Raw genomic sequence first — 13,660 nt, 5'->3', positions numbered from 1 at the left:
GTGTCAGAGATTTCTATAAGCTCATTATGAGCGGCTCAGGCTAGAATATGGCATATTTCAGTTTATAAGTGTGCTTCTCATACATGCTGGACTGTTGAATTGTCACAAAGGTCAGATGAGTTCAAAGATCCCATATAGCACTGGAGTATCATGCACAAAGATGCGTCACATTCATATATCAAGAATATTGTATGCATTTTTCTGATATTCTCGTTACATGACCAGATACACCAATAAATGGAAGAAAACTTAAAGGAACACTGTGTAACTTTTAGCCGTCAAGTGGTTAAAAAACAAAACTGCATGTACTTAGTGGAAGAACATTGTTTAATTTGTACTTTTGCTCTGTGTGACTGTGTGGATGAATATGATTATCCTACTGCTCATAAAACATTCACTACTAGGCTTAAGAGATATAACCAGTTAAGATGGAAAGGATCTCAAGCTGACTAGATGAAGACGTTACTGTAGCTACGTATACACATTAATAGACACGGTACTTCCTTGAAAATAAATTCCAGCACAGCGCTACAACAACTATAACGAAATGACCCTTCACAATAGATAATGCTTTACAATGAACTGTGTTAGAGAGCTGCATATGGCAATTTATCTGTTAAAATAAAATACCTTACTCACCTGTCACACACGCGGGCGAGTGAAATATGTACGTGATTTCCCGCGAAAACCATCCCGTTAGAGTGGAGAAAGGTGGTGACGAATCTCGGGGCCCCCGGCTTTTCTCAAAGGTATTTTGTTGAACAGATTGCAAATCAAGGGGAAACCCCCCAACCCCACCCAACCCCAAATATGCTAAAGATTACCTATATCAGTGTAATTAAATTATTTGGGTTTTTAAAGATTAACCTTAAGTGAGCGTTAGATGATGGTAAGGCTGAATAAGAAAATAGAGGAAATGAGCATGTACAATCGAATGATGTAGATTAAAAAAAAATCTAATATCAGTCAATAACTCATATAGTACCAAAATATTGTGCATTCCTATTAAATATAAATTGTTGTGTATTAGTGTATCAACATGTAAATCTACATGTATGTAATTATGCTAATATGTTCTTGCATCTGTGACTTCCTGTCGGCTGTTCTCTCAGCATGCATTCAGGATTTCATGGGGTGATTTCCATTGTCTGAAGAAAAATTAATTTTTTACTCTAAAACTCGGCCTCTATTTCTCTTCCAACAGACACAGGAAGTGCTGTTTTAAAAAGGCACAACAGCTGTTTAATATTGGGCTCATCTGGGACTTATATGACATATCTCACAACTTTGCTGGGAAACCTTGAGTTGTGTCTTCCTGCTCAAAGTCTTTTGTCTGAATCCCAGGCAAAAACTTCTGCTTCATTGTTCGTTTGTCATAATTTGTCCCTGTGCTCTGAGAGGAGAACTTAAATTACTATTGTTCAATAAACTAGACTGATGACACAAAACAACCCATCTGCACTCTTGGCTGTGGAGACACCAGACTGTCAACAGTGGCTCACGGGCACATTATAAGTTCTCGCTTCCTTTTTTGGCCATTATTTTTTGTCCGAGAGCTTTTCCATGCCTAAAAAGAGTGGCGTGCTTAATCAGTCAAACTGCTAAGTGTGTCTGAGTCTCTTAAACTATAATTGAAGCTTGTTATGTCTGTTCTGCATGGTTGCTGCCATGGCATCTTGGCAGACTTTCATTTGTCTGCAGATCTTTTTTAGCTGGGCAAGATATTGGAGTACACTGTTGTTCTTTCTTATCTGTTTTTTTTTTTATCTCGGTAATCTGTATAAAGGGAAATGCTAGTCATTATGACACCCATTTCTGGGTGTTTATGCTTATAGATGATTACAGATTTGCATTATAATGATTCAGGGCAGTTCTTGAAATATTTTTATATACAATACCATTTAAAAGTATGGGGTCTGAAAAATTTTGTTTTTGAAAGAAGTCTTTGCTCACCAAGGCTACATTTATTTCATGAAAATACAGTAAAAACTGTAATATTGTGAATTTTTTTTCATATTTAAAATGACTGTTTTTTTTATTGTAATATGTTTTAAAATGTAATTTATGCCTGTGACAGCAACACTGAACTTTCAGCATCATTACTCCAGTCTTCAGTGTCACATGATCCTTCAGAAATCATTCTAATATGCTGATTTGGTGCTCAAGAAACATTTCGTATTATTATCAATGCTGAAAACAATGTTGAAAACTGCTTCATATTTTTGTGGAATCTGTGATACTTTTTTTGCAGGATTCTTTGATGAATATAAAGTTCAAAAGAACAGCATTTATTTGAAATTGATATCTGTTATAACTTTATAAATGTCTTTAATGTCATACTTTATAAATCCTTCTGACCTCAAACGTTTATGGTAATGTACATACATTACATTAATATTGCAATGTTCAAAACAGCATGCATGATAGTGTGAGACACTCAAAAACAGCACAGCTTAGCATGCTAACAAAACAACCACCACTAAAAATATCAAAATATCAAGGATGTAATTCAATTTGTTTGAAAAATGAGAGCATTTGTTTCATCACCACATGAGTCGTCAAAAACTTCAGAAACAAGGCATTATAGATATCTTGGTCCTCCCTTTTGTACTCAATGAACAAGGTGAATGTTTGATAGCTACAACAAAGAACGTCGGTCTTGCGCTAATGTCGCTAATGCACAGGAAATGCCTTTGTTGGAGGAAACTAATCAGATTTCTGTAATGTGAAAGCATCCTTCATACTCAATTATACCCTTGTAGTGCCCACAGGACCACATAGAGGCCAGAAAGGCCATTTACAATATATTTGAAAGGTTACTGAGGAACATTTGCAAAATCAATTGGAAATGCAAGTCTAGATTATACACCTTCACTGTGAAGTGAGTTAGTAAACCGTTTTCCTCACAGAACAAACAAACAGGATGCCAGAATGACTAGCACGCAAATGTTTTTGTCTTGTAGTGATCATGTTTTTGAGGATGAATAGTTTCAGCCTCCTCATGATTCAGAGAGAGCTTTAAGATGCTTTAAGAGAGAGAACAGTTCATTTCTGGCAAACAGTAGGTCACTTATTCTCTAGATAAATTGAGTCTTTCTTCCTCCTGAGGCGTGACATGCGGGAATGCTACACATCAATCTGGACATGGGTGGGCTCAGTGAATTCCACTCATAATATCTTTTCCCTCAAGTGCTTTGCTCCCACTAGATCGAGCATTTGACATGGGAACATGGGAGGCACAGTCCAATCAGAAGTGGTCTTCCCCATGCCCTATTTCCTGTTAAGGAGTCACTACATTCATATTATACTCTAAAGGGGCTTAGGGAATAGGGATCACAAAATGTCTAACAAATAGGCTTTAAGCCTCATTATTTTGTGGACCCTTTTAATCAACATTGTTGCTTTTCTTTCAGATTTGACTTTTCTTTGTCAGTACAAAGTTTAGGCCTGTAGACAAATGTGTGTGTGTTGATGTTTTTTCAGCATGGGCCGCAGTGGATGTGAGCATGGAAGACAGGGTGGAAGTATATTTAAAAAACCAGGCTGAGATCCCCTGTATATACACTCTGCAGGAACCAGCCTTGATGGTAGTCTGGTTTACGGTGAGAAACAGGCACATTCACATTTTACTCTAATTTGTTTTACAATTATCAGTTAATTGGTTGAATTTTATGAAAAAATGCCTGCGGGTCACATTTCACCCCAAAATCAGAAAATAATACTGATATATACAGTATATATATATATATATATATATAGCCTATACACACACACTAAACATGTTTTTTAAATCAGTAAAAAATTATATATAATGAAATATTATTAAAATTCTATTTTAAAATACGCTATTCCTGTGAATTTTCATTATGAGAACTTCAGACTTCAATGTCACATGATCCTTCAGAAATCATTCCAATATGCTGATTTGCTGCTCAAGCAACATTTCGTATTATTATCAATGTTGAAAACAGTTGTGCTGCTTAATATTTTTGTGGAAACCATGATACTTTATTACAAGATTATCTGATGAATATAAAGATCAAAAGAACAGCATTCATTTGAATTAGAAATCTTTTTTCATTATAAATGTATTTGCTGCCACTTTTTATTAACTTAAAGGGGTCATGAACTACGTTGTTTTATTGTTTTATGTTTTCTGAGGTGCATTTATAATGTTAGTATGCTTTTTACATCAAAAATTGTCATAATTTAGAAATAAAAGGCATTTTTGCTACCCTGATTTTAGCCCTCTTATTTGAACGCCCACACCCACTGCTGTGATTGGCTAACGTCTTTCCATTTGAAATAGCCAAGTATTACTCTCTTTTAGCACGTTTTTACTATTACAGCTCTCAAGGTTAACTAATCTTGAAAAGTGCTACATTAAATTTAGATCTATGACATTATATTTAGATAGTGGCATGTAAGGCTGCAGTGAAGAAGACTGTAGTCAATCACAGACATGTTGTTGAGCACAGGAAAGCAGTGTTCTCATCATTGCAACTCACTTTCTGCACACTAACAAATGCTTTCATAGTAACTAACAGTGCAAACGCGATATAACTAAGAGGTTTGAATAAAACGGGAGTTTTGGCGTGAGTCCAGAACTCAGTCACTGATAAACATGCGCTGTTTGATTGACAGCTTCAGCGATTGCAAAGGGAGAGTTTTTTGATCACTTTCTTTATATAATTTAATCACCATTTAAATAACAGATTATTTTCATCCTACTAAGAGAAACAATGTGAAGTTGACCGTTTAGTCACTGGTTTGATTTACTGACACATAGACAAAGAACATCTGACTGTACATGAATCATTACATATCAGATCCGGCATTAGAATTAACACAGTTACTTACATGTTATTGCATTACTGTCGAGTCCATATAATAAAAGTCTGTTTGCAAAGCCTGCGCCAAAATGCGGTTGATTTACCAAAGAATCCACAGTGAAATACCGAATACTAATAATTAAAGCTCAACTGAGACATTCACTTTGTTGAAAATATACCATATTCCTAGCATTAGGATCCTTTGAAAGGTAATATTATTTTAGTCCTGTATCGCTCTTCTCTCCTCCTCATCTCACTAACACACCAGTGGGCGGGGCTAACGTTACAATGATGAAGTAGGCATTGATTTCTTCTGTGAAGGCTTCGTTTCACCTATCTATGGCAGGCACATTCCGGGATCAGTCGTTCGCTGAGCCTGGTGTCAATAAAAGCTTTTATTGGACTAACAAGGACATTTTCAGTTCTGAAACTTACAGAATATTCTTATAGTATGATGACCTCTTATATATCAAAAGCTCAAGGAAAAGTTGATTTCTCAATTCATGACCCCTTTAATTTGTCCTTGCTGAAGTATTAATTTCTTTAAAAAATTGTACTGACCCCATCTTATTATTAACGCAGTACAATTACTCATGCAATGTATACTTATATTGTTGTTTACAAGTTTAAAAACTATAATAATATGAATTATTTACAATAAATAGAAACAAAAAATAAATGAAGAATATTTCCAAAAAAAAAAATTGAGAATGATCTTTTTCATTTAAAATGAGATTTGAAAAAAAAAAAAAAAAAAAAAGTATTATTTTGTTAATTCAAAATAAATGTATGCATATCTTTTTATTTTAGGGTGAAAATTATATATAATTTTTAGAAATTTTTCACCCAAGATTCACCAAAATAACCTCAACAGTATATACAAACAAATCTATAAACATACAATAAATGTTGAAATCTGAACATCACCATTTTGACTTTGTACAGAAATTACCAGGCAAGGACCAAAGCAGGATGAGAATCTACTACTATGATAATTTGACTGAGATCATCGAAGAGGGCAGTGAATATACTGGGAGGATCACAGTCAGTCACTCTTATGACCCGAAGGATGTTCGCGGAACCGCCATTCTGACCATCGACAAGGTGGAACTGAGTGACCAGAGGGAGTTCATCTGCATGGTGCACAATGTGTTGAAAGAGAGTGGTGAAGGACACACTCGTCTCCAAGTATTCAGTAAGACAAACGGGCTTGTCCCACCTGATTTAGAAGAGCCTGGCCAGGCTGAGGGTTCACCATCATATGCTGCTTGACCTATTTTAACCTTCATCCTAACACTCTGTCTTTTAGAGTCTCCATCTATGCCTGTGATTGATGGTACATACACAGGGATTTCTGTTAATGAGGAGGGGCCATCAAAGGTAGAGCTCAAGAAAACCATCTGCTTATGTACATTTTCATGAACTTTGCATAATTATGGTATTTTTACTCAGGTTGCAAACTGTAAAGTGGACGACGGGTATCCTAGACCCAACATCACATGGTACAAGAACAGTTTCCCTCTCCAATCTTCAGATGGTGGTAAATACATGGTCATTCAGTAAACATTCTCCAAAACAAAATGTGATTTTATTTGGCAATGACAAAAACCATCTGCATCCCCTTTAGAGATAAAGATCTTGGAGTCAGTGACAAATAAACCCAATGGCCTGTTGGCACTTGAGAGTCAACTTTTCATTACGGTCAAAAGGGAAGATGAAGATGCCGTTTTTTACTGCGAGGTCCAATACTTTGTCCCTGGTGCATCAAAAATGGTGGAGTCCAAGCTAATCAACATAACAGTTCACTGTAAGTCAATATCCCTTCATTCTATATTTATTTTAAAGAGCTAGTTCTCCCAAAAAAAAAAAAATGAAAATAATCATAATTTACTCACTTTTCATTTCATTCCAAACCTGTATGGCTTTCTTTCTCCTGTGGATTGATAGCAGAAGTTTCATTTTTGGGTGTAGTGCTTTGTGCTGCCATCTATTGGATCAACCAAGTGCAACGTCTATTACACAGTCTTTTACTATTTCATTTAATCATTTCAGACCCTACAACAAAGTTAACACTGTCCATAAATTCACCCGAAAGGCTTATAAAAGAAGGCGACACTGTGGAGATCCATTGTGAGGGAAATGGAAAACCTCAGCCCATTTTTACTTTCATACATAAAGGGGTAAGATATAATCAAGCTGTAATCATACATGTTCATTATGTCTGCCTGACTGAATTCTTGTTGTTATGATGTTTACGAACCACATAACTTATATTATCTTATAGCTGTCATCCCAGCTAACAGGGAAAACAAGCTAACATTCTAGCAAAGCTCTCTCAGAGTTATGAACAAACATTCTTCCAGTGATGTTAATAGAATATCCGTTCAAAGGTATCCTGGGGCCTCATTTATAAAGCGTGCGTACACACAGATTTGATCTTAGAGTGTGCGTACGCTTAAATCCACGCCAACGCTCATATTTATAAAAACGGTCTTTGACATGGAAAAGTGCGCACCTTTCCTGTCAGATTACTGCAGGTTTTTGGAAATCTAAGCTATTCTTGCAGCGTGAATCACACGTACGCACATCTGAGAAATGATCGTAAGATCAATTTTAGGACGATTTCTGCGCAACATTGAAATAAATAAGGCCCATGTTCTAAGCAGACCTACACACTTTTCCTTGTGGCAGAGAGTCGTATTCGGAGTACTGCAGGTATTTAGAAAACTAAGCAATTCTTGCCGTTCGCGATTCTTAAGTAAAGGATTTGTTGACTGGTGCTCTTTTTTATGTGAATGAAATTAATTAGGTGGCATTTACAAGGCGGAGATCTGAAACCATTCAGCTATGCACAATTTCAAGATACTCTAATTTGCGATTAAATTTCTTGAATATCTTGAAGAGAGGCGTACGCATGTTTTTTGTGCGTATGTTCATTCTCCGAATCACACGTACAGTATTAACATTTGAGTAAGATGATCGTAAGAAATGATAAAAAGATCAAATGTAGGATGGTTTCTATGCAACATTTTATAAATGAGGCCCCTGGAGTACATGTACATTACAGTTTTAATTATTCTCACTTGTCCATTCCAGGAGTATTTGAGTGCAGAAAATGAAATACTGACTCTGCAAAACGTCAACCGATTAAACAGCGGGACGTATGAGTGCCAGTCACTTGACAGCATATCATACACTGAAGCTGAGGGCTCCATCAATATCACAGTACACTGTAAGAGCACGTTCCTCAGCAGTTCTTGTGCTATGGCAGAAGTTGTTGAGATGATGTCGGCTTTTTTCTCCATGGTGACCAACAAGTTTTTTTTTTCTTTCTTAGATCTGGATGATATTGTGGTGACACCAGAGGAGACAGTTCTGGACCAGGGAAAAGATCTCACCTTAACCTGCAATGCTTTGTCTTCTTCACCCACAAACACAACATGGTATAAGGTACAACAATATGAAAAAAACAAAAACAATGATGACACCATGCTGACCTGTAGTAGTTTATGTTATCACCTTTAAGATGCTGGAAATAAATTACCATTCAAACATTTGGGGTCAGATTTTTTATTTATTTATTTATTTATTTTTAAGTCTCTAATACTCTCTAAAACATTTATTTGATCAAAAATACAGTAAATATAGTAATATTGTGAAACACTATTGCAATTTAAAATAACTTTTCTGTTTTAAAATGTAATTTATGGCAAAGATGTTACTCCAGTCTTCACATGTTCACATGATCCTTTAGAAATCATTCTGATATGCTGATTTGGTGCTCAAGAAATGGTGCTCATTTCTTTTATCAATGTTAAAAACAGTTGTGCTCCTTAATATTTTTGAAGAAACCATGAAACATTTTTTTCATGATTCTTCAATGAATAAATAAGAACAGTTCAAAAGAACAGCATTTATCTAAAATAGAATTGTTTTGTAACAATGTAAAAGTCTTTACTGTCACTTTTGATCAATGTACTGCATCTTTGAATAAAAGTATTAATTTCTTAAAAAAAAAAAAAAAAATCGTACTGACCCCAAAGATATAAAAATGTAGAATACTGAGATCATTACACCGAGACCTGGATGAAGCATTTTAAAACTCAAATATAAACCAAGACCACTTTTATGTGTTCTCCAAAGATCTCAAGACACAAGATCAAAATTACAACATATAAATAAAGCTGCAAGCAGAATTTACTGGGGTTCAAGCATTTAAGGCCTTTAAGCACATAAAAAGGTATTATATTTTATTTAGCAAGCATGTACACACTTAGATCATAGATGGAAAAGACCATTTACAGCCAATAGAGGCAATTTAGTAAGGAAAAATATGGTTTTTAAAGGTTTTTTGACAGTTATAGCGCCACCTATTGCCCGATCTACACCACTTTTTTTGGGGTGTCCTCAGAGTGTGCCCATACATGTGTTAATTTTGGTGAAAATATCTTATTTCGTTTTGAAGTCACAGACACATATATATGAGAGCATAAAATATGACCCAAGAACGTCTTTGATTGGATTTTTTTGCCACTTCCTATCAAAATTTTGACATTTGGGCTTTCATGTTTAGTTAATCAGCTTAGGTTCCGTGTTTCCTACGGTGGTTTCGTCTCGATCGGACTAACGGTTTCGAAGATATTCGCAAACGTTTTTTAAGCACTGAATCACAACATTGCACAAACCATAAGCCGAAATCTAACAAGTCTAGTATCGTTGGATTCAGCAAGGTTTCAGTAGTCTAAACACTAAGAGTTGTTCAGCATGAGGAGATCTATCAAATGATATGCATATTGTGAAACACCACGTGATTACAGAGGCGTAAAACTCGTTAGCAGCAACTAGTGGCCAATTTCTTTCAAAATTCTTACAGACCTCTAAGACCATGAGTCGAGCATGCCTACCGAGTTTCGTTCCGATCGGCCTCCGTTAACCTTGTCTAATAGGTGCTCAAACTTCATTGGCCGATGGCAGCCATGTTTTTTGAGATACGGCAATGTCCTCATAGACTATCATGCCTTGGACCAAGACACTGCATGCCAAATTTCAAGTCAATCAGACTAACGGTTGCATAGTTACAGCTGTTTTCGTGTTTTTTTTAATGTTATAGCGCCACCTAGAGTCCAATCGACGTGATTTTTTTTATCATGACCAAAGATTGAGCCCATACACATGTGTACTGAGTTTGGTGCAAATATCTCATTTCGTTCTGGAGTTATAGGCATTTTAGTAAAAATGGCTCCTCCCATTACGGAGATTTTTACGCCCCTTAGCAACCGTGAAACAAAATTTCAACTTTTTTTGATAATTATTGATATTCAGACTCCAGAGAACATTTCTGCACTGGTTTGGTTCCGATCGGGCGAAAAACCTAGGACTGGTTCGCAAAAGTAGGTTTTGGACAAAATTCAAAATAGCGGAAAATTGTTCCAGGCAGAAGTGAAATCGGAGACGTGAAATACTTTTGTCCGCCTTGAGCGAAGGATTCCAATGATATAAAACACTTGATTCTAGGACAAACGGTCTAGGAGTTATTAGCGCTGTAGCGCCACCTATTGGCCGATTTGGACGAGTCCGAGTATCTGAGTAGCAAGCAAGACTACTATCATCTGACAAAGTTTCAAGTCTCTCGGCCTTACGGTTTGGGCTGCCCGATCAGTTTTAGGGAAGAAGAAATAAAATAATAAAAATCTGAGCAATTACAATAGGTTTTCAGCACTTCGTGCTTGAACCCCTAAATACTGTAACATCCAGCATGAATACAATACATTTTCTTGATAAACAGCGCTCTTGAAATGCTTAAGTTTGTAAACGGACCGATTTGATGGTGTATTTCAATGCAGGATAACGTGACGCTGGTAGAGGGGCATGTTTTGGAGTTACACAATGCCTCCTATAACACCTCTGGGATGTACAGGTGTGAAGTGATGGTCCGTTACCTGACTGAGCTACGAAAACAGAAGTTTGTGCAAATCAATGTGCAAGGTGAGCCAGTACAGCAGTTTTTTGCCTTCTTTGTGAACCAATATACATACAAGGAGAGTAAAACCTGAAATCATCTACTTTGTATTAATAAACATACTAGTTAATGTCTTAATGAAAGTCTATAAATTCAGAAAGATTTTTTTTTCATATAAATTCAGAAAGAAACCATTTTCTTAGCGCAGTATAAAAACATCTTTAGTGTTACAGAAGAACAAACAAAAACAAAAAAGTGTGCTTTCATGACTAATAATGTCTAAACTTGCTTTAGGAAAGCCTGAGATCACAAAGGGGATAGAAGTGGGTCTGATGAATAAAGCTGACCGGTCTGTTATGCTGACCTGCTCTGCACAAGGTTACCCACTCCCCAATATCAGCTGGAGCCTCTTTGACCAACGGGTATCCTTACATCACTCTGATTCTGACCAATCAGTGACAATCCTAAACATCTTTTGCTAGTAACTCATCAGAATTTAAGTTTCATTGTAAGCTTCATTGCAATTTTATTGTGCTTTTGTGAGTTACAATATGCTTAATGGAACTCTGTCAGTTTCATCGCCTTGCCTTGACAAAATATATATATATATAGACTAGCATACCTGTCCCTGTGGCGAAAGTGGAGAACCAGAATACGGACACTGGTGTTGTCAGCATTATCTCTGTGAAGGCCACGTCTGAACTCAAAGCCAACTGCAGAGCCTACAATGAGTTTGGGGAAGTCGATGCCTCTCACATCATCAAAGCATGTGAGTTTTTGTTTTCAGACTATATGATTTTCTCTACTGTGTATTTGTTTATGAATACTGTTACCACATTTGAAAAAACTAGATTTACATATCTTTGTCACACATTAACTTTAGTTCATGCATTCGTTATCATGGACAAACAATTACAATTTTTTTACAGAATTGAAATGTTAAAAATATATTTCTAACAGTAATAGTTACTCCAGTTCTTTACAGTAAGGGTCTGTAATTTTTTTTTAAAAATTTGTCTCTTATCTCTTATGCCCACCAAGGCTGCATTAAAATATTCCCATTCAAAATAACTGTTTTCTATTTTAATATACATATTTTACAATGTAATTTATTCCTGTGATGGCAAAGCTGAATATTCAGCATAATTACTCTAGTCTTCAGTGTCACATGATCCTTCAGAAATCATTCAATACAGTGCTCAGCGTAAATGAGTACACCCCTTTTGAAAAGTAACATTAACGTTTAAAATCATGGAGGCCGTACAAAGAACTAGATGTAGTAGTTTTTGTTGTGGGGTGTACTCATTTTTGCATCAGCCTAATTTGAGTAAAACTGAAAAATGTGTAATCTAAGTTATATTATTAACCTTACTTTCATGTTATAACTTAAACTTAGTCTTGTCAACATTTTGGAAATTGTTTTTGTGTTCATTGAGATAGTTTAAAATGTTACTTTTCAAAGGGGGTGTACTCATTTACGCTGAGCACTGTATGCTGATTTGAAACATTTCTTATCATTATCAATGATAAAAACAGTTGTGCTGCTGAATATTTTTGTGAAAACTGATACATTTTCTTCAGAGGATTCTTTGATGTTCAAAAGAACAGCATTTATTTGAAATCTTTTGTAACATCATCAATGTCTTTACTGTCACTTTTGAACAATTTGTGTCCTCGCTGAATAAAAGTATTAATTTCTTTTTTTTTTTTTAAAAGTACTGACCCCAAACTTTTGAACAATAGTATATGTAGAAATTACCATTAACAATTAGCATTGTTCATGTTAGCTATTGCATTAACTAATGTTAACATATACAACCTGAATTATGAAGTTTTTTGCTCTTGATTATTATATCATTTATATTTTAATTTTAATATGCTATTAAAATTGTTAATTCATATTACTTTTAATGTTAAGAAAGTATTGGTATATAAAATGTATGGTAACACTTTAGTATAGGAAACACATATAAACTATTAACTATGACTTTTCCCTCAATAAACTCCTAATTTACTGCTTATTAATATTTAGTAAGTTAGTTGTTAAGTTTAGGTATTGAGTAGGATTAAGAATGTAGAATAAGGTCATGGAGAATAAGGCATTAATATGTGCTTAATAAATAGCCAATATTCTATTAATATGCATGCTAATAATCAACTAGTTAAAAGACCCTAAAATAAAGTGTTACCAAACGTATTAATATTAGTATATAAATGAACATAAATCAGGACTAATAAATCTGTAAAAGTATCATACATTTTAGGTTAAGAGTTAAATTATGCTAACAAATACAACCTTATTCATACCATTTTCTTTTATAGTTGCACGTGTGACAACAACAACCCAAGCCACCAGCACTCAAGGTATGTTTCGGAAGCTTTTTCTACTTCCATGAATGCAGTGAGTGACTGTTTTTCCAGCAAATCACCGTATTTAGACTGTAACAGAACACATACGCACTTGAGAATTGATGACAGAAAAAGCAGTATCCGTACCGTATAAACAGTCATCCGAGAGGGCAGCTAATGTCGCATTGTACGGTATTTATTCCGCAGTGTGTGTTTGAACACAGAGCAGTTTTACTGTAACAGAAGAAGGCGGTTGATGGTGAAAATGCTCTCATGTGGTCTCTGGACTCTCATTAGGACAAAGGCAGGCTTCACATCAGGCCTGGCCGACTGCCTGTGACCTCATGGGACCAGAGTGTTTGGCATCAGGGCAAATGCAGCCACTCTCACTTTGGGATATCAGCTGACATTTGTGTTCCTTATTATGGCGGTCTTCAGAGTCCTTATCTCTGATACCGTTTATGCCTGTAGTCACAGTTATATGAGCAAAATAAGCTCGTCTCCGTGTCAGCAGACGCTT

General features: G+C 35.6%; 1 protein-coding gene across 2 annotated transcripts in view; it reads left to right on the top strand.

Moving 5' to 3' along the window:
* The window catches only part of mcamb (melanoma cell adhesion molecule b), a 39,018-nt gene that overhangs the window by 19,261 nt on the left and 6,097 nt on the right, over positions 1 to 13,660 (top strand). For both annotated transcript variants that reach the window (XM_051861123.1, XM_051861122.1), the window contains exons 2-13: positions 3,484 to 3,602; positions 5,778 to 6,027; positions 6,142 to 6,212; positions 6,285 to 6,372; positions 6,460 to 6,639; positions 6,885 to 7,012; positions 7,929 to 8,064; positions 8,170 to 8,282; positions 10,676 to 10,817; positions 11,086 to 11,213; positions 11,404 to 11,560; positions 13,114 to 13,155. In XM_051861123.1, the coding sequence (XP_051717083.1) occupies positions 3,484 to 3,602; positions 5,778 to 6,027; positions 6,142 to 6,212; positions 6,285 to 6,372; positions 6,460 to 6,639; positions 6,885 to 7,012; positions 7,929 to 8,064; positions 8,170 to 8,282; positions 10,676 to 10,817; positions 11,086 to 11,213; positions 11,404 to 11,560; positions 13,114 to 13,155 (1,554 nt within the window). The remainder of the gene's footprint in view (positions 1 to 3,483; positions 3,603 to 5,777; positions 6,028 to 6,141; positions 6,213 to 6,284; positions 6,373 to 6,459; positions 6,640 to 6,884; positions 7,013 to 7,928; positions 8,065 to 8,169; positions 8,283 to 10,675; positions 10,818 to 11,085; positions 11,214 to 11,403; positions 11,561 to 13,113; positions 13,156 to 13,660) is intronic.

This window comes from Ctenopharyngodon idella, chromosome 15 (genome assembly GCF_019924925.1).
Source record: "Ctenopharyngodon idella isolate HZGC_01 chromosome 15, HZGC01, whole genome shotgun sequence".
NCBI lineage: Eukaryota > Metazoa > Chordata > Actinopteri > Cypriniformes > Xenocyprididae > Ctenopharyngodon > Ctenopharyngodon idella.
The sequence above is the reverse complement of the archived record's forward strand: the minus strand, read 5'-3'. Positions and strand labels throughout refer to the sequence as shown.